Source organism: Mustela lutreola, chromosome X, assembly GCF_030435805.1.
Source record: "Mustela lutreola isolate mMusLut2 chromosome X, mMusLut2.pri, whole genome shotgun sequence".
Lineage (NCBI taxonomy): Eukaryota > Metazoa > Chordata > Mammalia > Carnivora > Mustelidae > Mustela > Mustela lutreola.
Genome location: NC_081308.1, coordinates 130,289,600 through 130,316,648, shown reverse-complemented (window position 1 = coordinate 130,316,648; position 27,049 = coordinate 130,289,600). Strand labels below are relative to the sequence as shown.

Here is a 27,049-nt window from a genome sequence, read left to right as displayed (position 1 = left end):
TAGTCTTATAGTTTTGACTTTCATGTTTAAATCGTCAACCTACTTGTAATAAATTTTTGTACGCCCTTAGTAAGGTTCCAATTTAATGTATGGGTATGAAAATAACCATTTGTCCCAGTACCATTTATTGAAAATCCTGTATTTACCAGACAATTCCTCAGTGCTACCTCAGTCATAAATCAAATGTCCATAAATGCCTAGATTTTTTTCTGAATTCACCTTCTCTTTGTCTCTCCTGGCATCATCAATATCCTTCTCAGTCTTGATATTAATAGAGCAAGTCATATTAAGTTATTCTTATTTAAGACTGCTTGATATTCTTGGCCCTTTGTATTTCCATGCAAAATTTTAGAATCAGCTTGTCAATCCTGACAAGTCAGTCAAAAAATTGATTGATTGGGGCACCTGGGTGGCTCAGTGGGTTAAAGCCTCTGCTTTCAGCTCAGGTCATGATCTCCGGGTCCTGGGATCGAGTCCCGCGTTGGGCTCTCTGCTGGGCAGGGAGCCTGCCTCCTCCTCTCTCTCTCTCTCTCTTTCTCTCTGCTTGCCTCTCTGCCTAGTTGTGATCTCTCTCTGTCAAATAAATAAAATCTTTAAAAAAATTGATCAGTCAATCCAAAAATAAATTGAAGGAGGAAGGGCAAGATGGTGGAGAAGTAGGAGACCCTGTTTCAACTGGTCCCTTATAGTGAGATAATTATCTACCAAAACACTCTGAACACCCATGAAATCAGCCTGAGATGTAAGACTATACACTTCTGGATCTTTACGGGGGCAGAAGATGCCAGCAGAGAGTGGTGACTTCTGATTGCTCAGAAGCGTTCCAGGGTGCACCTTGTCTGGATTGCAGTTGATATATTCAGCTACATATCCCCTCAACCACCTCTCACCGAAATGACTAGGAGGAGGAACACCCAACAGAGGAAAAATTCAGAGACTGTGCCTTCTCCATCAGAACTATTGGATATGGACATAAACAGTATGTCAGAAAGGGAATTCAGGGTAACAATTATCCAGGCAATGGCTAGGTTGGAGAAAACCATTAGTGATAACATGGAATATCTAAGGGCAGAAGTGAAAGCTGCCTGGGAAGAAGTTAAAAATGCCAAAATGAGATCCAATCTAATCTAAATACATTAACAACTAGAGTAACTGAGGCAGAAGATAGAATTAGTGATCTAGAGGAAAAACTGATAAAAAAAAAAAAAGGATCCAGAGAAGGTATGGAAGAAACAGCTAGGAAACCATGAAAACAGAATTAGGGAAATAAATGGTGCCATGAAACATTACAGTGTCAGAATTATTGGGATCCCTGAGGGGGAGGGGAAAGAAAGAAGACTAAAAGATATAAATTTTCCCAATCTGGAAAATGGAACCAGTGTCTGTGTCCTAGAGGCAGGAAGATCATCCCCCCCCCAAAATCAAGAAATCTAGAAAGACCTCAAAACACTCGATTGTAAGACTGATGAATCATAATTTTAGACAGGAGCTGCTGAGGGCACCTAGGGGAAAGAGATTACTGATGTACAGAGGAAGGTCCATCAGAATAACGTCAGACCTGTCCACAGAAACCTGGTAAGCCAGAAAGGGCAGGCAAGACATATTCAGGGCACTAAATGAGAAGAACATGCAGCAAGAACACTTTATCCAGCAAGGTTGACATTCAAAATGGAGAGATAAAGAGCTTCCAAGACTGGCAAGGTTTAAAAGAGTATGTGACCACCAAGTTGGCACTACAGGAAATATTAAGGGGAGTTCTATAAAAGAAGAAAGAACCCAAGAGTAAAATAGAACAGAAAATTATGGAGACAATCTATAGAAGCAAGGACTTCACAGGCAACATGATGTCAATAAAAACGTATCTTTCAATAATTACTTTCAGTGTGAATGGCCTAAATGTTCCCATAAAATGACACAGGTTTGCAGGTTGGATAAAATGACAGACCCGTCCATATGCTGCTACAGGGGACCCATTTGGAATGTAAATATACATCCAGACTGAAAGTGAAGGGATGGAGAAGCATCTTTCATGCCAATGGGCCTCAAAAGAAAGCTGGGGTAATGATTCTCATATCAGATAAATTAGATTTTAAACTAAAGACTGTAGTCAGAGGTAAAGAAGGACACCACATCATTCTTAATGGGACTATCCACTAAGAAGATCAAACAATTGTAAATATTTGTGCCCCCAATAAGGGAGCAGCCAACTACATAAGACAACTGTTAATCAAGATAAAGAGTTATATTGCTATGAATACATGAATAGTAGGGGATCTCAACATGCCACTCTAAGTAATAGATAGGTCATCCAAGCAGAAAATCAATAAAGAAACAAAAGCATTGAATGACACATTGGACCAGATAGACCTCATAGATATATAGAGAACATTCAACCCTAAAACAACAGGATACTCATTCTTCTTGAGCACACATGGAACTTTCTCCAGAATAGACCACATACTTGGTCACCAATTAGGGCTCAACTGATACCAAAAGATTGAGATTATTCTCTGCATATTCTCATGCCACAGTGCCTTGAAACTGGAACTCAACCACAAGAAAAAATATGGAAGAAATTTAAATACTTGGAAGCTAAAGCCCACCCTGCTTAAGAATGGATCAACCGGGAAATCAAAGAACTTAAACAATTCATGGAAACTGATGAGAATGAAGACACATCGGAACAAAACCTATGGGATATGGCAAAGGCGGTCCTAAGGGGGAAATACATAGTCATCCAAGCCTTACTTAAAAAAAAAAAACAAAAACAAAAAACTGAAAAATCCAGAATGTACCAACTGTCTTTACACCTTAAAGAACTGGAGACTCAACAACAAATTAAGCCAACCCCACACACAAGAAGGGAAATAAACAAGATTAGAGCAGAGATCAATGAGATAGAAACTAGAGATACAGTAAAACACATCAATGAAACTAGAAGCTGGTTTTTTGAAAGAATCAATAATATTGATAAACCACTGGCCAAAGTTATCCAAAAGAAAAGAGAGAGGACCCAATTTGATAAAATTATGAATGAAAAGGGACAGATTATGACTAACACCAAGGATATAGAAATAATCATCAGAAGTTATTATCAACAGTTACATGCCAATAAGTTAAGCAACCTAGAAGAAATGGATGCATTCCTGGAAACCTGTAAACTTCCAAAACTGAATCAGGAAGAAATTGACAACCTGAATAGACAAATATCTAGTAATGAGATGGAAGCAGTGATGAATAACCTCCCAAATTGCAAGAGCCCAGGACCTGATGGATTCCCTGGGGAATTCTATCAAACATTCAAAGATGAAATAATACCTATTCTTCTGAAGCTGTTTCAAAAAATAGGAACAGAAGGAAAACTTCCAGATTTTTTTTATGAAGCCAGCATTACCCTCATTCCCAGACCAGGTAAAGACCCCACCAAAAAGGAGAATTTCAGACCAATATCCCTGATGAATATGGATGCCAAGATTCTTAACATGATCCTAACTAATAGGATCCAACAGTACATTAAGAAGATTACCCACCATGACAAATTGGGTTTTATCCATGGGATACAAGCATGGTTGAACATTCACAACTCAATCAATGTGATAGAACAAATCAGCAAGAGAAGAGAGAAAAGCCACATGGTCCTCTCAATTGATGCAGAAAAAGCATTTGACAAGATACAACATCCTTTACTGATTAAAACCCTTCAAAGTATAGGGATAGAGGGAACATTCCTCAACTTCATAAAATCTATCTATGAATAGATAGTGAATATCATCCTCAATGGGGAAAAACTGAAAGACTTCCCACTGAGATCAGAATACAACTATTCTTGTTCAACATAGTACTAGAAGACCTAGTACAGCAATCAGATAACAAGAAGAAATAAAAAGTATTCAAATTGGCAAAGAAGAAGTCAAACTCTTTGTCTTAGCAGATTACATGATACTTTATATAGAAAACCTAAAAGACTCCACCCCCAAACTACTGGAACTCATACAGCAATTCAGTAATGTGGCAGAATACAAAATCAATGTACAGAAATCAGTTGCTTTCTTATACACCAACGATGAAAATATAGAGAGTCAATTATTATATGGTTTCACTTGTGGAGCATAAGGAATAACATAGAGGTCACTGGGAGATGGAGAGGAGAAGTGAGTTGGGGGAAAATTGGAGGGGGAAACAAACCACGAGAGACTGTAGACTCTGAAAAACAAACTGAGGGTTTTGGAGGGGAGAAGGGTGGGGGGCATTGGGTGAGCCTTGTGGTGAGTATTTAGAATGGTTCATATTGTATGGAGCACTGGGTGTGGTGCATAAACAATGAATCTTGGAGCACTGAAAAAATAATTTTTAAAAACATTAAAAAATAAAATATAGAAAGGGAAATTAGAGAATCAATTCCATTTACTATAGCACCAAGAACCATAAGATACCTGGGAATAAACCTAACCAAAGAGGTAAAAGATCTGTACTCAAGGAACTACAGAACACTCATGAAAGAAATTGAAGACACAAAAAGATGGTAGAGCATTCTGTGCTCCTGGATTGGATACTACAGACAAAGGACTGATATCCCTGTAAAGAACTCAAACTCAACACACACAAAACAGAAAATCACATCAAAAAAGGGGGCAGAAGCCATGAACAGACACTTCTCCAAAGAAGACATAGAAATGGCTAACAGCCACATGAAAAAATGTTCATCACTAGCGCTCAGGGAGATTCAAATTCAAACCACATTGAGACACCACCTTACACCAGTTAGAATGGCCAAAATCAACAAGACCGTAAACAACAAGTGTTGGAGAGGATGTTGAGAAAGGGGAACCCTCTTACACTGTTGGTGGGAATGCAAGCTGATGTAGCTGCTCCAGAAAACATTGTGGAGATTCCTTAAGAAATTAAAAATAGAGCTACCCTATGACCCTGCAATTGCACTACTGGGTATTTACCCCAAAGATACAGATGTAGTGAAAAGAAGGGCCATTTGCACCCCAACATTCATAGCAGCAATGGCCACAGTCACCAAACTTGGAAAGAACCAAGATGGACGGATGAATGGATAAAGAAGATATGGTCCATATATACCATGAAATATTATGCCTCCATCAGAAATACCCAACTTTTGTATCAGCATGAGCAGGACTGGAGGAGATTATGCTGAGTGAAATAAGTCATGCAGAGAGAGTCAATTATATGGTTTCACTTGTAGAGCATAAGGCATAGCACAGGGGACATTAGGAGATGAAGAGGAGAAGTGAGTTGGGGGAAATTGGAGGGGAGACAAACCATGAGAGACTGTGGACTCTGAGAAACAAATTGAAGGTTTTCGAGGGGCGAGGGGTGGGGGACATTGGGTGAGCCTTGTGGTGAGTATTAAGAATGGTATATATTGTATGGAGCACTGAGTGTGGTGCATAAACAATGAATTTTGGAACATAAACACAAAAATTAAATTGAATTAAAAAAAATAAATTGAGCACTATTGACAATGGTATTGTTTAAATTTGTATTTCTGCATTTACTTAGGTCTTCATCATCTCTCTATAATTCTATAGTTTTATCTTAAAGAAGCACTGTACATCATTTGTTAGATTTATTTCTAGGCCTCGGTAATTCTTCTTTTTAAATTGAAATATTATTGTCATCCAGTGTTATATTAGTTTCAGATATTCAATCTAATGTTTCAACAATTACATATATCACTCAGTACTCATCATGATAAATGTGCTTTGGCTCTCCTTTATCTATTTCATCCATCATCCCCTGACCACCTCCCCTCTGGCAACCACCAGTTCATTCTCTGTATTTAAGAGTCTGGTTTTTGTTGTTTATCTTTTTTTTTCTTTGTTTTTGTTTCTTAAATTTCACATATGAGTGAAATCACATGGTATTTGTCTTTCTCTGTCTGACTTATTTCACTTAGCATTATACCCTGTAAATCAATCCATGTTGATGCAAATAGCAAGATCACATTCTTTTTTATGGCTGACTAATATTCCAGTGTATATATATACTACATTTTCTTCTTTTTTAAATCATTACCAAACCCTGACTTTTCCCGTTTATTTACACACACACACACACACACACACACGATGATAAATGACCCCCAGGATAATAATCAACTGTGGTCCTAGGAGCCAAGTACACATCATGAGAATTCATCTTGATGATGCCCAGCTATAGACTTAGTAACAATCGTGACAATGACACTGCAGAGAACATTGCACATGGACCTTATTTTCAAAGACCAACAATTTGAGATGTCTATATAGACTTCCTACAATATCTCTATCCCATAACCACCTGGATATTTCCTTGCCCTGATAGTTTTTAGATTAGTAACATTAGTTTCTAACACTCCCTATGACACCACTTAAAACCTACCTTCTGATTGTTTTCTTTTCTTTTTTTTAAAAAATTTAATTCTTTTCAGTGTAACAGAATTTATTGTTTATGCACCACACAGTGCTCCATGCAATACATGCCCTCCATAATACCCACCACCTGGCTCCCCCAACTTCGCACCCCTTGCCGCTTCAAATCCCTCAGATTGTTTTTCAGAGTCCATAGTCTTTCATGGTTCATCTCCCCTTCCAATTTCTCTCAACTCCCTTCTCTCCATCTCCCTATGTCCTCCATGTTATTTGTTATGCTCCAAAAATAAGTGAAACCATATGATAATTGACTCTCTCTGCGTGACTTATTTCACTCAGCATAATCTCTTCCAGTCCCGTCCATGTTGCTACAAAAGTTGGGTATTCATCCTTTCTGATGGAGGCATAATACTCCATAGTGTATATGGACCACATCTTCCTTATTCATTCGTCCATTGAAGGGCATCTTGGTTCTTTCCACAGTTTGGCAACCGTGGCCATTGTTGCTATGAACATTGGGGTACAGATGGCCCTTCTTTTCACTACATCTGTATCTTTGGGGTAAATACCCAGTAGTGCAATTGCAGGGTCATAGGGAAGCTCTATTTTTAATTTCTTAAGGAATCTCCACAATGTTCTCCAAAGTGGCTGCACCAACTTGCATTCCCACCAACAGTGTAAGAGCTTTCCCCTTTCTCCACATCCTCTCCAATACACGTTGTTTCTTGTCTTGCTAATTTTGGCCATTCTGACTGGTGTAAGGTGGTATCTCAATGTGATTTTAATTTGAATCTCTCTGAGGGCTAGCGATGATGAACATTTTTTCATGTGTCTGATAGCCATTTGTATGTCTTCATTGGAGAAGTGTCTGTCATATTTTCTGTCCATTTTCTGACATGATTGTCTGTTTTGTGTGTGTTGAGTTTGAGGAGTTCTTTATAGATCCTGGATATCAACCTTTTGTCTGTACTGTCATTTGCAAATATCTTCTCCCATTCCGTGGGTTTCCTCTTTGTTTTCTTGACTGTTTCCTTTGCTGTGCAGAAGATTTTGATCTTGTTGAAGTCCCCAAAGTTCATTTTCGCTTGTTTTCTTTGCCTTTGGAGACATATCTTGAAAGAAGTTGCTGTGACTGATATCGAAGAGATTACTACCTATGTTCTCCTCTAGGATTCTGATGGATTCCTGTCTCACATTGAGGTCTTTTATCCATTTTGAGTTTATCTTTGTGTATGGTATAACAGAATGGTCAAGTTTCATTCTTCTACATATAGCTGCCCAGTTTTCCCAGTACCATTTATTGAAGAGACTGTCTTTTTTCCACTGTATATTTGTTTTGTCAAATATTATTTGACCATAGAGTTGAGGGTCCATATCTGGGTTCTCTACTCTGTTCCACTGGTCTATGTGTCTGTTTTTATGCCAGTACCATGCTGTCTTGGTGATCACAGCTTTGTAGTAAAGCTTGAAATCAGGTAACGTGATGCCCCCCGTTTTTTTTTTTTAACATTTTTAAAAAAGATTTTATTTATTTATCAGAGAGAGAGAGGGGGAGAGAGGGAGCACAGGCAGACAGAATGGCAGGCAGAGGCAGAGGGAGAAGCAGGCTCCCTGCTGAGCAAGGAGCCCGATGTGGGACTCGATCCCAGGACGCTGGGATCATGACCTGAGCCGAAGGCAGCTGCTTAACCAACTGAGCCACCCAGGCGTCCCAATGCCCCCCGTTTTATTTTTGTTTTTCAACATTTCCTTAGCGATTTGAGATCTCTTCTGATTCCATACAAATTTCTGGATTATTTGCTCCAGCTCTTTGAAAAATATCAGTGGAATTTTGATCAGAATGGCATTAAAAGTATAGATTGCTCTAGGCAGTATAGACATTTTAACAATGTTTATTCTTCCAATCCAAGAGCATGGAATGGTCTTCCATCTTTTTGTGTCTTCTTCGATTTCTTTCATGAGTATCCCGTAGTTCCTCAAGTACAGATCCTTTACCTGTTTGGTTAGGTTTATTCCCAGGTATCTTATGGTTCTTGGTGCTATAGTAAATGGAATCGATTCTCTAATTTCCCTTTCTGTATTTTCATTGTTAGTGTATAAGAAAGCCACTGATTTCTGTACATTGACTTTGTATCCTGCCACGTTACTGAATTGTTGTATGAGTTCTAGTAGTTTGGGGGTGGAATCTTTTGGGTTTTCCATATAAAGAATCATGTCATCTGTGAAGAGAGTGAGTTTGACTTCTTCATTGCCAATTTGGATACCTTTTATTTCTCTTTGTTGTTTGATTGCTGTTGCTAGGGCTTCTAATACTATGTTGAAAAAGAGTGGTGAAAGTGGGCATCCTTGTCATGTTCCTGATCACAATGGGAAGGCTGTGAGCTTTTTCCCATTTGCTGTGCATTTTTCATAGATAGATTTTATGAAGTTCAGGTACACTACATCTTCTTTTTATTTTTTTAAGATTATTTATTTATTTATTTGACAGAGAGAGATCACAAGTAGGCAGCGAGGCAGGCAGAGAGAGAGGAAGGGAAGCAGGCTCTCTGCCGAGCAGCGAGCCCAATGCGGGACTCGATCCCAGGACCCTGAGACCATGACCTGAGCCGAACGCAGCAGCTTAACCCACTGAGCTACCCAGGCGCCCCTACACTACATCTTCTTTATCCATTTTTCTATGGATGGCCACTTAGATTGCTTCCGTATCTTGGTTATTGTAAATAATGCTTCAATAAACATAGTGGTTCATATATCTTTTCAAAATAGTGGGTTTTTTCCTTTGGTTAAATACCCAGTAATGGAATTACTGGATCACATGGTACCTCTTAACTCCATGTTATTATACATATAATTTAAAAATTAAGTATATAATTATTTATCTTTAGAACTTAATTGACTTCTGGATATTAATTTTATATCCAGCTATTTTCAAAAAGTCTCTTACAAATACCAATATTTTATTTGTTGATTGTCTGAAATTTTCTATATACACAGTCATATCATGTCTATCTATGAGTTTTGTTTCTTCCTTCCCAAACTTTAACTCTTTTCTTATTCTTATTTTCTTCCACTACCTAGGACTTTTAGAAGGTAGAACAGGATTCGCATCATGTTCCTGATCTGAAAAGGAAAGTTTTTATAATTTCTCCTTTTGGTATGTTGTTTTCTATAGGTTGTTTTGTAGAAACACTTCAATAAATCAAAGAAATTCCCTTCTAGTTTTATATTGATAGTCATAACTTAAAAAAATCTATTGTTTTAGATTAATTATATTAATTGATGTTCTAGTATTCAAATAATTTTGAATACCTGGAATAAACCCAATTTGGACATGATGTATTATTTATTTTAGGTATTGGATATAATTGCTAAATTTCTTCTGGATTTTTGCTAGAAATTTTTTTTTTCTCATGCTGTCATTGTCAGGGTTTGATATTAAGGTTTCTCTAATCTAATAACACACATTTGGGGATATTGCATCTTTTATCATTTATGGATAAATTTACATATTATTTACATTATTTCCTCCTTGAATGTTCAGCAAAACTCACGGGTTAAATCATCTTGTCCTGGGTTTTCTTTGTGGACACACTTTTTACTGCTTTTTCCATTTATTTACTGTTTACAGGACTATTCATTTTCTCTAATTTCTTCTCAATTCTGTCTTAGTGAGTTCTATTTTTTTATGAATTTGTTCATCTCATATAAATCTTCAAACTAGTTGTTACAAAGTTAAAGTACATGCTTGATCTGTTTGTTAGTTATTCTAATGAATCAACTTTTGGCTTTCTTAATCATCTCTTTTATAAATTATTTTCTATTACAAAAATTAATGCTCCTATCTTTATTAGTATTTTTACCATATGAGCTTATTTTGATCTTCTTCATCCATTAAGTTTTTTTCTTTTTGATATACATATATAAAGCCACATGTTTTTCTTTAAGTATTGTTAGCTGCATGTCATAAGTTTAAATAGTGATTTTTTTTTTTTGTTGTACACTTATGATGTCCTAATTTGTATTTGGATGTTATTTGGCCATGAGTTTCATATATATCCATATCCTATGTGTGTATATCGTTTTAATCATTTGAAATTTGTTGTAATTGACTTTCTAGTCTTGTACATTTTTATAAATATATCTAGTGAGATTAAAAATAATGTGTATTTTTGTCATCAGTGGTTATAGTATACTATAGTATACTATACTACTATACTATAGTATACTATAGTATACTATTCCAATATATAGAATATATATTTGAATATATATATATTTGAGATTTGTTACTCATCTTGTTAACATCTTTTCTATCTGTCGTGATTTTAAAAATCTGTATAATCTGTCAATTTCCGAAAGAGGTGTGTTAAAGTACCCCATTATGATCATAGCTATGTCTATGTTTCTTTTTAGTTCTGTCCATTTTTGCTTTACATATCTTAAAGCTGTGTTGTTATATGTATGGAAATTTATTACATTTCTTTTTTTTTTTAATTTTCAGCATAACAGTATTCATTATTTTTGCACCACACCCAGAGCTCCGTGCAATCCGTGCCCTCTATAATACCCACCACCTGGTACCCCGACCTCCCACCCCCCGCCCCTTCAAACCCCTCAGATTGTTTTTCAGAGTCCATAGTCTCTCATGGTTCACCTCCCCTTCCAATTTCCCCAAACTCCCTTCTCCTCTATAACTCCCCTTGTCCTCCATGTTATTTGTTATGCTCCACAAATAAGTGAAACCATATGATAATTGACTCTCTCTGCTTGACTTATTTCACTCAGCATAATCTCTTCCAGTGCTGTCCATGTTGCTACAAAAGTTGGGTATTCGTCCTTTCTGATGGAGGCATAATACTCCATAGCGTATATGGACCACATCTTCCTTATCCATTTGTCCGTTGAAGGGCATCTTGGTTCTTTCCACAGTTTGGCGACTGTGGCCATTGGTGCTATAAACATTGGGGTACAGATGGCCCTTCTTTTCACTACATCTGTATCTTTGGGGTAAATACCCAGTAGTGCAATTGCCGGGTCATATGGAAGCTCTATTTTTAATTTCTTGAGGAATCTCCACACTGTTCTCCAAAGTGGCTGCACCAACTTGTATTTTTGTTAAATTGAACATTTTACCATATAGAGTTTTCCTCTTTATCTTTAGTAAAAGCTTTGATTTAAAGTTTTTACTTCCTGAATATTACAAATAATGTTTTGGTTAATATTTGCATAGCATTACTTTTTCCTTTTCCTTTCAACTTTTCTGTTCCTTTGTGTTTTAGATATGACTCTTATAAACAATGCATAGCTAATTTATTTTTAGTATTTTTAATCTAGTCTGATAAACTCTTTATTTCAAATGGGGCCTTTAGAGACAAAAATTGCTAATATATCTGAATTAGAAACTATCATTTTTTAATGTTTTCTATTTAGTATGCCTATTTAATATTTTTTTCTTTTATTTCTTATGTGGATTGACATTTCTTATGTCATTTTATTTTTTCTCCTCTTCTAAAACAGAAGTTATGCAATCTGTTTCTATTTATATGTTGTATGTGTCATACTAAGATGTATGCTTTACTTTTCAAAGTCTTTTTATTTTCAGAAATTATATTTGGTTCTTTTTCAAGTCTCCCACTTTACTATTCCTAATATTCTGTTCTCCATAGATGTTTTAAGCTTTTTTTTTTGGTAGAGATTATAGATATTTCATCATTTGTGTCTGATAGGAAATATATTTTGAATTGTATTAATCCCAAGCCAGGGAAAATTTTAGAGGTATCCCTTTAAAGGGGAAGCCCACAAAGGAGATAGAATATAAATGGTCAGAGGTGTAGTGTAACTAGGGTGGTAACATGGAATTCAAGGACTTTCAGAGGAGAAGGTTGTGGTCAGTGCTGGTTTATGTTTTTCCAGGCAGTTACAAAAGAGTAAGAGAGAGGAAAGTGTGTTGAAGACACATACCAGAGGATGGTTTTGTTGATATTATGGACTACATATGTAACCCAAGTAATGCAAGAAAGGAAGTAAGAACATGAAGGTGGTAATATGCAATTGAAAGGTGGTAGGATCAAGGGATTGATGATTAGGGTTAACCCTAATAGAATAATTAGGCAGAATAATTAACAGCTTAAAGGTACTGGATGAAAATGGTTGGAAAAGTTGTGATCAGATAGTTATTTGAGTTCATGGATTTGTAATGACACGATTAATGATATGACCATGAGAATAAGTGACTAGATTAGGGTAAAGCTGAGGCTCACTGGAGGGCAAGAGGTCAAGGAATTGATCTGTAGTTTACAGTGACCAAGGATTATTACATGTCAAACATAATGCTTAATTATGCCCATGAATTATGCCATTTAATTCTTACAACACTCCTATATGGCAGTATTATCATTATCAACTTTTTATAGATGTAAATGTTGAGTCAAGTCATTCATCCAATCTCAGATTGCTGTGTGGCATATCAAGAATTGGCAGATATTTCTGGGTTCAAAGCTTATAATAATATTTATGGCTTTAAAGCTTATAATAATGGCAATGCTTTGAGGCTAAGTAGAATTAGATGGCCTCAAATAAAACTTTTGTGACAAACTGAGGCAAAGAAATGTCAGAGTTGGCTTTACAGTATCTGAATAGCAGCATTTGGGATGCCTCTGTTCAGTTAAAGTTCCAGCAGGTAGTGCCTCATGGCATCCAAGTGGGGAGTTGGTGGGTGGAATATCAGTATCTGGTTGTTTCTAGGCACTGAGATAAAGAAGTTTTAGGAATCCTAGTTGAAGGAGGTGCTGTGTCAGTGCCTTGTACATGGTAGATACTCAAAAGTTTGTGATAAAATGAATTTGTATTTGAACAGGATCTAACAGCAGACCTATCCAGGGAGCATGTCTTTAGTCAGGCATTTTATGTGTATTATTAATCTATAATTTTTATGAATATTATTATTCTTATTTTACACTGAAGAAGGAAGTCTTTAAGGCCTAACATGACTAGTATTTGGTAGTTCTGAGTTGTCTCTTGATCTGGTAGTATGAAGGTGATTTTTATACTATCTTACCTCATTTATTGATGTGACTTTTTCAAAATAACATTCATTCATTAACTATTTATTAAGTATGCATTATTTATCAGCGTTCTGTGCATTGGGCATATATCTGTAAATAAGACAAGCAAAATTCCTTGTCCCTACTGAGCTTATATTGTACTGGAGTAACAGCCAATAACAAAAATACATGAAATATATATTAGAAGTGCAAATGAGATATTACTTAGCCATCAGAAAGGATGAATACCTACCATTTACATTTACATGGATGGAGCTGGAGGTATTCTACTACATGAAATAAGTCCATCAGAGAAAGAAAATTGTCATATGGTTTCACTCATATCATATGTGGAATATAAGAAATAGTGCAGAGGATCATAGGGGAAGAGAGGGAAAAAGCAGAAATCAGAGAGGGAGACAAATCATGAGAGACTCTTGACTCTGGGAATCAAACTGAGGGTTGTGGAAAGGGAGGTGGGGGGGAATGGGGTAACTGGGTAATGGGCATTAAGGAGGGCACATGATGTGATGAGCACTGGGTTTTATAGCAACTAATGAATCACTGAACACTATATCAAAAACTAATGATGTACTATATGTTGGCTAATTGAGCTTAAGTTAAAAAATAAATAAGGGGCATCTGAGTGGCTCAGTGGGTTAAGCCTCTGCCTTCAGCTCAGGTCATGATCTCAGGGTCCTGGGATGGAGCCCTGCATTGGGCTCTCTGCTCAGCAGGGAGCCTGCTTCCACCCCATCTCTCTCTGCCTGCCTCTCTGCCTACTTGTGATCTCTCTCTCTCTCTCTCTCTGTTAAATAAATAAATAAATAGATAGATAAAATCTTTTTAAAAATAAATAAAAATAAAATAAGTTTAATTTAGAAAAGAAAGAAAAGAAGTGCAAATGAGGAAAAATAGAACAGGCAACTGCATAGGAAGTTTCCAGGATGTAAGGAAGTATTGAAGTTTTACATTGGGTCATCAGGGAAGGTCTCATTGGGAAAGGAGACATTTGAGCAAAACCACAAAGTGAGAGAAGGAAAAAACTATCTGGAAATTAGATAGAAAAATAGTCCCAGTAGAGGCAATAGCATTTGCAAAGGCCCTAGGGCTGGAGCATGCCTGTTATATCCAACTGACAACAAGGAAGTAAGTCACAGTGGCTGAAGTAGAGTGAGTGAGAGAGGAGGATAGTAGAGGATAAGGTTATCCAGCTATCTGGAGATTAGATCACGTAGGTCCTTGTAGATCATAACATAGCTTTTGAACTGGGGAGCAATTGGATTTTGAGCAGAAGAGAGACATGATCTAACTTTACACTTTTAAAGTTCACTCTGTTGTATAGAGACAAGATTTTAGGAAAGCAGGGTCAGAGTCACCAAGCCCAGTTAAGAGGCTTTTGCAATGATCTCAGCAAAAGATGCCGAGTAATAGCGGTAGAGGTGATGATGAGTGGTTTTATTTTGAACATGTTTCTTTTTAAATGGAATGCCAATGAGACTTGCTGACAGATTGGATGTGGGATATGAGACTAAAAGAGGAATCAAGAATGACATCAGAGCTTTTACTCTGAGCAAATGGACGGGTAATTACCATTACCTGATATTGGAAAGACTACAGGGGGACCAGGTTTGTATGTGTGGGGAGATTGATATCTGAACCTCAGATTTTAACACATTAGGTTTAAGATGCTTCTCAGACATCTAAGTGCAGATGTGGGTTGCAGGAGGTAATGGGGGTAGAGATATTAATTTATAAGTCATCAGCTTGTAGATAGTAATTCCTTCTAGTTTGTTACTTGTACTTTCCTTTAGCTCTTGAGCAAAGTGAATTTGTTATTTTGGCTACGCAATCATGTAGTATGGTGGCTTGAGCATTTGTCAAATTTGTGTGCTCATGTACCATGGATAATCCATTATAACACCAAGATTATCTGAGCCTTCCCAAGGGTTATCCCCTCCTATTTCATTGTCAATCTGCTCCTATCACAAGCATCTGCTATTGTGTCCATGGTTATCTGAATACGTTTATTGATTGTAAGTTCATATGTCATTGGTGTTTATCCATGTGCTGTACTTACAGGACCATATACCAGGGTTGCCTACTTTTGCAATATGGCTTGGCTTCTTTATATCAACTTTAAAACTGTTATTAGTATTACATTCTGTTAATGCAGCATAGTTGTTTAAATGCCCATGTCATCATATGATGTTCCTTTGCTGGAATTTTCAGCTTATTCATTACAGATGTATGTGCTATACTTCTTTGTTCATATGCTGTAGATAGCTATTTATTGCCTATTGGTCATCATTACTAAAGAGATACTAGTTCTTCATTGTGGCCACTTGTCTCTATATCTTATCTCTCTGCTCCAGGGAGAAATATTTTGAGCATGTTTGCCTACAGTTGGACCATGGCCTTCTGTTTCTGCATCATGGCAGTCTACTCTACTAGTATGCCTATCTGCTCCTAAACCATGTCACTCAATTCCTGATCATGGGTGCTACGGTACACACAGTGTGTGTTCACACATTATGATTAAGGGCTGATATACCAATACCTCTTCACATACATCATGGTTGTCTAAGCATACTATAATTGTTTATAGGTACATGAATATTTGTCATGTTTGCAGGCCCTTTAAGTGTTATGGCTTCCAGTTTATGCATTATGGTCACTTGAAAATTCATCAAGCTTGTCAGAAGAACAATTTTAAGGGTCTTCTGTCCTACAGTCCTTGTGTGCACTTGTCCTACAGTCCTTGTTTGCACTTTTTTGATGGTCACCTGAGCATGTATCATGGTTATATGTTCATTTAATGCTAATACCTGCTAATGTGCCACATTTCTGTGTGTATATATACCAGGATTGGGGACTGTTTTGTATATATTTGCTAACTTGCTAAAGCTACCCATTCCAGTAACATTTTTTTTAACTTTTTTTTTAAAGATTTCATTTATTTATTTGACAGAGAGAGAGATCACAAATAGGCAGAGAGACAGACAGAGAGATGAGGAGAAGCAGGCTCCCCACTGAGCAGAGAGCCCCATGCGGGACTCCATCCCAGGCCCCTGGGATCATGACCCGAGCTGAAGGCAGAGGCTTAACCCACTGAGCCACCCAGGCGCCCCTCCAGTAACATTTTTTAATTAAAAAATTAATTGTGGTTAAAAAGCACATAAAAAATCTTAACCACTTTTCAATATGCAGTTTAGTAGTGTTAGGTATTTACACTGTTGTGCAACAGTCAAGTGGCATGCTTTTGATCATGCATGATTTTAAAAAAAAGATTTTATTTATTTAATTGACACAGAGAGAAGTACAAGCAGGGGGAGTGGCAGGCAGAGGGAGAAGTAGGCTGTTGAACAGAAAGCACAATGTAGGGCTTGATCCCAGGACCCTGAGATCATGACCTGACCCAAAGGTAGACACTTAATCAACCAGCCACCCAGGTGCCCCTTGATCATGTGTAATGTCTTAAGTGTTTACCAAGGCTATTTTGTCTTGTACAGTGATTATTAGGCTCATGTGCTATGGTTTTCTGACCAATGTAGTCAAATAGTTTTATACATAAATGTCTTCACATGTATTATAATGTTTGTTAACAAAATGTTATGGGGTGCCTAGGTGGCTAAGTCAGTTCAGCATCTGCCTTCATAGTGGTCATTTTAAATGATACCCTAGAAGAAGCAAAGCAGGAACTTGTAGTGGGAATCCTAAGCTTGGGTCCTTGCCTAAATGTCCAGACTCTGGGTATGAGCAAGGTTGCTGTATTATAAAATGCCTAGGCAGCAACTCAAAGTAGATGTTTTCTCATCACAAAGATTCAAGAAGACAATTGAATATATGACCTAGTGGCTGCATTCTTTGGGATAGGATAAATTTAAAAAGACTTGTTGTTTATCTTCTTATCAACTCTAATGGCTCTCCAGCATGTATCTGTATTACATATTAGTCCCTTACCTAAACTTTCCTTGGGAAAAGAGTTTTAAAGACTTTCATTCTCTTTGGAAGTTAAGTCACTGATAAGACTTAAAAAGAGTATGGTTTTGTTGCAGAATTAGGTCTCCTTCTAGTGGTCAATGTCTCAGATTCAAAGAAGCCATGAAGTTCAGAGATAGCAAAAAAGTGCCACTTTATATTGCTTTCTTAACTCCATGTCTTAGGTAAACATCCACTAGTCCAGAGTTCATAAAATAACCTTACACATAGGCAACTCTAAATCATCTAATTCTATCATCAGTATAACTTGCTGACCTTTTAGGGTCTTCTGTACTAGGAAGATAGACTTGGATTTCTTATGTTGTGGTCCCTAAATGGGGCTGACTTTACCCTCAAACATTTATGGGGAATCATTATTTTCCTATTCTAGTGCCATGGTGTCTCATCACTCAGCATTTTCTCAGCCTGATTCAGAGGAAACAGTTCATCTACCCTAAGAACTTTGATCTTTTGGAAAATTGCATAACTGTATTGAAATGAGAATTAATCCCACAAATGCTATAAAGAGAGTTCAGATCTTAATATTCTAATATTTCCTACAATATTACACAGTGAACTATGACAAAGACATTTGTGAGAGTAAAGATCAAATAGGATTGGGGGAAAATAAAATGAAGACATGAGAGAGTATTTTAAATTCTTATGAAATTATGAAAAAGTAACTAAAACTGAGAAGACAGGGAAAGAGATGAAAGTATAACCCAAGACTCTGAATTACTGATTTAGAGCTCTTTACTCTTTATTGGATGGACTTTGGTATATTCAAGAAAGGAGTATGTGGGGAATGAATTTTGGTAGCATTGATGAACTAGGGAAAGGGGATTGTTACATTAATCATTTAATAACTAGATACTAGGAAAGTTAAATGGCTCTAATATAATTGAATAAAACCTTTTTTTAAACCTTTTTTTCTTTTTTGTCTTCCACCCCTTCTCCTTCCTCTTTTCCCTGAATAGGGATCTCACAGGTCTCTCCAAGTTGGTGCCTAAGAAAATGATAGTCACACAGATGAGTCACTTCTACACAACCAGCCTTGGGTTTCTTTTTCTGATTAATATTTTTCCTGGAATAACTGGCCAGGGGGAATCAAGACGACAAGAACCTGGGGACTTTGTGAAGCAGGATATTGGCGGGTAAGAACCCTTACCTCTTAGAACAAAAGAAAACTGTGATAAATTCTTGCCTTAGACCAAAACTTTTTATATTTTTTTCCTAGAGGTACTCTGGTCCCTGATACTTAGACATTACATTTTATTTTATTTTATTTTTTAATTTTTTTTTAATTTATTTTCAGCATAACAGTATTCATTATTATTGCACCACACCCAGTGCTCCATGCAATCCGTGCCCTCTATAATACCCACCACCTGGTACCCCGACCTCCCACCCCCCACCCCTTCAAACACCTCAGATTGTTTTTCAGAGTCCATAATCTCTCATGGTTCACCTCCCCTTCCAATTTCCCCCAACTCCCTTCTCCTCTCCATCTCCCCATGTCCTCCATGATATTTGTTATGCTCCACAAATAAGTGAAACCATATGATAATTGACTCTCTCTGCTTGATTTATTTCACTCAGCATAATCTCTTCCAGTCCCGTCCATGTTGCTACAAAAGTTGGATATTCGTCCTTTCTGAAGGAGGCATCATACTCCATAGTGTATATGGACCACATCTTCCTTATCCATTCGTCCATTGAAGGGCATCTGAGCTATATTTCAATTTATTTGTTTATTTTTCTAATGTAAATTCAATTATGGAGGGCATGTGATGTGATGAGCACTGGGTCTTATATGCAACTAATGAATCATTGAACACTACACCAAAAACTAATAATGTACTATATGTGGGCTAATTGAATTTATATTGTATTTTTTAAAAAAATCATCAGCTCAAAATTACAAGGTAGAAAGAGATCTCAGGGGTCTTCTTGAGCAGCTCCTTAGCTCATGTTTAAATTCCTTCTGTAACTTCTTTTTTTTAAAGATTTTATTCATTTATTTGACAGAGAGAGATCACAAGCAGACGGAGAGGCAGGCAGAGAGAGAGATAGAGGGAAGCAGGCTCCCTGCTGAGCATAGAGCCCAATGCGGGACTCGATTCCAGGACCCCGAGATCATGACCCGAGCCGAAGGTAGCGGCTTAATCCACTGAGCCACCCAGGCGCCCCCCCTCTGTAACTTCTTAAAAACAGTTCTTTCCAGCCGTTTGTACTCATTTTTTTTTTCTGTCTGAGATCTCCAACTTGTCCCATTTTATTGGCTCTGTCCTATTAGCATTTAAATGTGATCAAGAATCTCCCATGTTAAATTTAAAAATCTGTCCACCAATAGTACCTTAAATATTTCCTCCTCTTCACAGTCCTACTTCCTGAAAAAGCAGTTTTCTTTACTGTCTCTACTTACTCACCTCTCATCCATTTTTCCAGTGGTGCTGTCTGACTTTGAGCCTCATGACTCTAAAGCAATTTATGCAACTAAGATGGCCAGTGTTGGCTCTGTTACTGAAATGAACACTTGTCTATTCTTATATTACCCAAATTTTTAAAAGTTTTTAGTAGCATGTAGTAACTTTCAAAGTTGTTGATTTTTCTCTCCCTCAACACCTTTTTTATGAAATAAAAAACACACACACATATAAACATGCATAAAATATAAATATGTGGTTTAAGAACAATTCTTTCTTTTATTTCAGAGACATCACAATTCCCTGTTTCTTAGATTAAGTTCTCTAAACGGGCCCAAGACAAGAATCCAAAAGCAAATAATTTATAGAGAGTGCTCTCAGAGAAACTTGTAGGAAGCAAGGAAAGCAAGATAGGGAAGGGAGGAAAGCAAAGCAAAGATGTGATTTCACTTGAAGTGTAGCCTCCATTTGACCCCATGGGGTTGAATGGCTCTACAGATTTGGCCCCCCTCAGGCAAGGGGCTGGACTTCTATGGCCTCTTCCTAATCAGCCATGGCCTGTGGGCTAACTGGAGGAAGGCATAACCTCCCAGGCATTTTAAGGCAAGGTGGCTTTTTTCAGCCAATGTTAAAATACTCTGAAGTAGTAGAGCGACAGTTTCACTGGCCCAGGAAAAAAGATCTGGACATAGTACCAGCAGTAAATACTACACCTGATTTTCTTCATACTTTTATGGCTGTGCTTACTATAGTATTTTCCATACTATTACACAGCTGTATGAAATGCCTGTGTGATATAAAGATCTTTTGTAATCTTTTTGGTAATATTTTCCTTTGTTCACACATGTGTTGGTGTTTTTCTTTGTTTTGTTCTAAGTGTTCTTACCATACAGATACTGAGTGATTTAATCTATCCCCATGACATCATAACCTTTTATATATACCAATGACTCTCACCTCAATTATCATTCCTAATTTCTCTTGAGTGTCATTCCTCTATATTCAACATCTGAATTCCTCTATATTCAACATCTATTCATTGGACATGTCTACTTGGCTACCCATAAATTCCTTAATCTAAGTATGTCCAAATTAGTTTTATCATCTCCATCTCCCTCCCTTACTCTTAACAACAACAAAAACAACAAACATGATATGCTAGTCTTCCATTATCCTTAGTCAATAACACCACTATGCACCCCATTGCGCAAGCAAGACACTGAAATCATCTCTGCCAATTTTCTACTCTTTGATTTCTAGATTGAACTATTTTCCAAGGTATGTAATTACTACCTCCCACATCTTTAGGATTCATCTACTTTCCCACAACTTTCCAGCTACCACCTTAGTTTAATCCAATATTGTCTTCCACTTGTACTATTACAAAAGTCTCTAGTTGGTCTTACTTTCTAAAGTCTTGCTCCCACCCAAACTAACCTCTGCTCTGTAGCCAATATTCCACAGTGTATGTTGAGTCATAGCTATTCTAGGTCATTTAATGGATTCCTATTTTCCCTAGACTAAAGCCCAAATTCCTTAAATGATTTTTTCCGATCCAATGTAACCCAGCCTCTACCCATCTTGGCAGCCTTATTTATTAGTCCTCCTGTCCCCAAACTTTGTGTTCCTCAGCTGTATGAAACTTCATTCAATTTTAAAACCCTATCTAATTCAGAGAATATTAGTAATAGCAATGATCCTCTTGAGCCTTAAAATATTTAAGTATTACACAGTATATTTTATTATTTGGTGGTGGCTTTTGTCTTATGTTTTACACTTGGCTACTACCCCATATTCTTGAAAGTGTTAGGACTTATTCCTAATTATTTTTGCAGGCTTATCTTAATATACTCTTTCCATCTATCAGAAATTTCAAAAGTAATTTCTGAGGCTGAAGGCTATAGAACTGGACTAATATGTCCTTAGAAACATGGATAATGAGGCCCTTTTTGTTCTTTACTCCAGTCTGAAAAAACAGGCTAATTCTGTTTTATTAATTTCTTATGTATCGGATTTCATTGGGTTATGCCAGATGTTCTAAATAAGATGTAAATGCTAAATAAATGAACTTTATTTTTTCAAGTCCTAAATCCTGTTAAATTTTAACTCTGAGAATAAGGTTCTTTAAGAATTTATTGCAACTTTTATTATAATCTTAAATAAAAATTTTGAACACCACTGTCCCTGTCCTTTGTAGCTTTAAGATCATCATAGAGAACATTCATTATGTTAATTCTATATTTATATATTTTTTGTGTGTGTCTCCATGCTCAGTGTTAGTTGCAGTCTCTCCTGTTTACACTGCTTTGTTTACATCCTACTGGTGCTTAGAAAATCAGATAGCCAAATCTTTTACTGATTATATTAAAGAGGACTTCAAGAGATCCTCCTTGAGAAAACCAAAGTAGTGCTAGATTTAATATAAGGGAATTTGAAACTTTTTTGAAGGGCTACCTTCAAATTAAATTAGATTAATGTCTAATTTACCTGACATGAGAATTGCTACCCCAGCTTTCTTTTGAGGCCCATTGGCATGAAAGATGTTTCTCCATCCCTTCACTTTCAGTCTGGATGTATCTTTACATTCCAAATAGGACTCTTGTAGACAGCATATGGATGGGTCCTGTTGTTTTATCCAACCTGCAACCCTGTGTCATTTTATGGGAGCATTTAGGCCATTCACATTGAAAGTAATTATTGAAAGACCCATTTTTACTGACATCATGTTGCCTGTGGAGTCCTTGTTTCTATAGATTGTCTCCATAATTTTCTGTTCTATTTCACTCTTGGGTTCTTTCTTCTTTTATAGAACTCCCCTTAATATTTCTTGTCGTGCCAACTTGGTGGTCACATACTCTTTCAAACCTTGCCAGTCTTGGAAGCTCTTTATCTCTCTATCCATTTTGAATGTCAACCTTGCTGGATAAAGTGTTCTTGCTGCATGTTCTTCTCATTAATGCCCTGAATATGTCTTGCCAGCCCTTTGGAAGGGTGAGACTACTAAAACCCTGGATCTAAATATTAGGGTTGGCACTGTATTTGTATTTGTTAGAAATAAAAAGGGATGTCTGGGTGTATCAGTCATTAAGTATCTGCCTTTAGCTCAGGTTCATGAACCCAGGGTCCTGAGATCGAGCCCCATATTGGGCTCCCTGTTCAGTGGGAAGACTGCTTCTCCTTCTTCCACTCCCCCTGCTGTGTACCCTCTCTCCCCGTGTCTTTCTCTGTCAAATAAATAAATAAAATCTTTTTTTTTCTTTTCTCTCATTTAAAAAATTTTTTACACTTTTATTTATTTATTTTTTATTTTTTCAGTGTTCCAAGATTCATTGCTTATGCACCACACTCAGTGCTCCATGATATATATGCCCTCTCCAATACCCACAACCAGGCTAACCCATCCCCCCACCCCCATCCCTTCCAAAACCCTCACCTTGTTTCTGAGTCCAGTGTCCCATGCTTAAAAATAAAAAGAATAAAACAATTCAACTTACAACTATGTGGTATATGCTGGTAGTTCTGATACTTAGCAGAGCTGCTTCTTTTTGTCTTTTTGTTTTTATACTTTCTTAATGATGTTCTTTTGTGTTGAAAAAATCCATTTGCATAAAATACCCAGTGCTCCATGCAATCCATGCCTTCCTTAATACCCTTCACCAGGCTCACCCATCACCCCCAAACCCTTCCCTTCTAAAACCTTAAGTTTGTTTCCTAGAGTCCATAGTCTCTCATGGTTTGTCTTTCACTCTGATTTCTTCCCCTTCATTTCCCCCTTCTCCTAATACCCTCCATGCTATTTGTTATGCTCCACAAATAAGTGAAACCATATGATAATTTGACTCTCTCTGCTTGACTTATTTCACTCAGCATAACCTTCTCCAGTCCCATCCATGTTGATGCAAAAGTTGGGTATTCATCCTTTCTGATGGCTGAGTTATATTCCATTGTGTATATGGACCACATATTTATCCATTGGTCTGTTGAAGGGCATCTTGACTCTTTCCACACTTCGGCTATAGTGGACATGGCTGCTATGAACATTAGGGTGTATATTGGGGTATATATGGCCCTTCTTTTCACTACATCTGTATCTTTGGGGCAAATACCCAGCAGTGCAATTGCTGGGTCATAAGGTAACTCTATTTTTAATTTTTTGAGGAACCTCCACACTGTTTTCTGAAGTGGCTGCACCAATTTACATTCCCACCAACAGTGTAAGAGGGCTCCCTTTTCTCTACTACTTCTCCAACAAGTTGTTTCTTGCCTTGTTGATTTTTGCCATTCTGACTGATATAAGGTGGTATCTCAATGTGGCTTTGATTTTAATTTCCCTGATGGCTAATGATGATGAACAATTTTTCATGTGTCTGTTAGTCATTTGTATGTCTTCTTTGGAGAAGTGTCTTCTCATGTCTTCTGACCATTTTTTGACTTGATTACATGATTTTTGGATGCTGAATTTAAGAAGTTCTTTATAGATCTTAGATATCAGCCCTTTGTAGTTTCATTTGCAAACCTCTTTGTTTTGTTGACTGTTTCCTTTGCTGTCCAAAATCTTTTTATCTTGATGAAGTTCTGAAAGTTCATTTTCACTTTTGTTTTCCTTGCCTTTGGAGACGTGTCTTGAAAGAAGTTGCTGTGGCTGATGTTGAAGAAGTTACTGCCTATGTTCTCCTCTAGGATTTTGATGGGTTCTTGTCTCCCACTGAGGTCTTTCATGTCTTTTGAGTTTAACCTTTGTGTATAGTGTAAAAGAATGGTCCAGTTTCATTCTTCTGCATGTGGCTGTCCAATTTTCCCAGAATCATTTGTTGAAGAGACTTTTTTCCATCATATATTTTTTCCTGCTTTGTCAAAGATTAGTTGGCTGTAGGGTTGAAAGTCCATATCTGGACTCTCTATTCTGTTCCACTGGTCTGTCTGTTTTTGTGCCAGTACCATGCAGTCTTGTTGGTCATAGCTTTGTAATATAGCTTGAAATCAGGCAACATGATGCCCCCAGCTTTGTTTTTATTTTTCAACATTTCCTTGATGATTTGGAGTCTTTTCTGGTTCCATACAAATTTTAGGACTGTTTATTCTAACATTTTGAAAAATGTCGTTGGTATTTTGATTGGGATGGTGTTGAAAGTATCAATTGCTCTAGGCAGCATAGACATTTTAACAATGTTTATTCTTCCACTACATCAAAAACTAATGATGTACTGTATAGTGACTAACATAACACAATAAGAAAAAATAAAGTAAAAAAAAAAAAAAAACAAAAAAGAAAAATTCCATTTGCCACATTATCTTATCCACTTTTTTCCAAGTTTTTATTTAAATTCTACTCAGTTAATATACAATGTAATAATAGTTTCAAGTGTAGAATTTAGTGGTTCATCACTGACAAATAACACCCACTGCTCACAAGTGTCCTCCTTAATCCCCATCCTTATTTAACCAATACCTACCAACCTCCTTTCCAGTAACCATCAATGTGTTCTCTATAGTTAAGAATATGTTTTATGGTTTGCCTCTCTTTTTTTCCCTCCTATGTTCATCTGTTTTATTTCTTAAATTCCACATATAAGTGAAATTATATGGTACTTGTTTTTCTCTCACTGATTTATTTCACTTCACATAATATACTCTAGCTCCACCTACATCTTCACAAATGACAAGATTTTATTATTTTTTTAAAATTCTTTTTTATTTTTTTATAAGCATATAATGTATTTTTATCCCCAGGGGTACAGGTCTGTGAATCGCCAGGTTTACACACTTCCCAGCACTCACCATAGCACATACCCTCCCCAATGTCCATAAACCCACCACTCTCTACCGACCTCCCTCCCCCCAGCAACCCTCAGTTTGTTTTGTGAGATTAAGAGTCTGATGGTTTGTCTCCCTCCTGATACCATCTCGTTTCATTTATTCTTTTCCTACCCCCCAAACCCTCTACATTGCATCTCCACTTCCTTATATCAGGGAGATCACATGATAGTTGTCTTTCTCTGATTGACTTATTTCACTAAGCATAATACCCTCTAGTTCCATCCACAGTGTTGCAAACGGTAAGATTTCATTTCTTTTGATGGCTGCATAGTATTTCATTATATATATATATATACCACATCTTCTTTATCCATTCATCTGTTGGACATCTAGGTTCTTTCCATAGTTTGGCTATTGTGGATATTGCTGCTATAAACATTCGGGTGCACATGCCCCTTCAGATAACTACATTTGTATCTTTAGGGTAAATACCCAGGAGTGCAATTTCTGGGTCATAGGGTAGCTCTATTTTCAACTTTTTGAGGATCCTCCATGCTGTTTTCCAGAGTGGTTGCACCAGCTTGCATTCCCACCAACAGTGTAGGAGGGTTCCCCTTTCTCTGCATCCTCGCCAGCATCTGTCATTTCCTGACTTGTTAATTTCAGCCATTCTGAGTGCTGTAATGTGGTTATCTCATTGTGGTTTTTATTTGTATTTTCCTGATGCCAAGTGATGTGGAACATTTTTTCATGTGTCTGTTGGCCATTTGCATGTCTTCTTTGCAGAAATGTCTGTTCATGTCCTCTGCCCATTTCTTCATTGGATTATTTGTTCTTTGGGTGTTGAGTTTGCTAAGCTCTTTATAGATTTTGGATATAAGCCCTTTATCTGATATGTCACTTGCAAATATCTTCTCCCATTCTGGCAGTTGTCTTTTGGTTTTGCTAACTGTTTCCTTTGCTGTGCAAAAGCTTTTGATCTTGATGAAATCCCAATGGTTCATTTTTGCCCTTGCTTCTCTTGCCTTTGGCGATGTTCCTAGGAAGACATTGCTGCAGCTGAGGTCAAAGAGGTTGCTGCCTGTGTTCTCCTCAAGGATTTTGATGGATTCCTTTCTCACATTGAGGTCCTTCATCCATTTTGAGTCTATTTTCATGTGTGGTGTAAGGGAATGGTCCAATTTCATTTTTCTGCATGTGGCTGTCAAATATCCCCAACACCATTTGTTGAAGAGGCTGTCTTTTTTCCATTGGACATTCTTTCCTGCTTTGTCAAAGATTAGTTGACCATAGAGTTGAAGGTCCATTTCTGGGCTCTGTATTCTGTTCCATTGATCTATGTGTCTGTTTTTGTACCATACTGTCTTGATGATGACAGATTTGTAATAGAGCTTGAAGTCCAGAATTGTGGTGCCACCAACTTTGGCTTTTTTTTTCAATATTCCTTTGGCTATTCAAGGTC

General features: G+C 37.1%; 1 protein-coding gene across 2 annotated transcripts in view; it reads left to right on the top strand.

The window, feature by feature from the left end:
* The window catches only part of GABRA3 (gamma-aminobutyric acid type A receptor subunit alpha3), a 388,210-nt gene that overhangs the window by 99,695 nt on the left and 261,466 nt on the right, over positions 1 to 27,049 (top strand). For both annotated transcript variants that reach the window (XM_059158037.1, XM_059158036.1), the window contains exon 2: positions 18,382 to 18,558. In XM_059158037.1, the coding sequence (XP_059014020.1) occupies positions 18,419 to 18,558 (140 nt within the window). In that variant the 5' untranslated portion in view covers positions 18,382 to 18,418. The remainder of the gene's footprint in view (positions 1 to 18,381; positions 18,559 to 27,049) is intronic.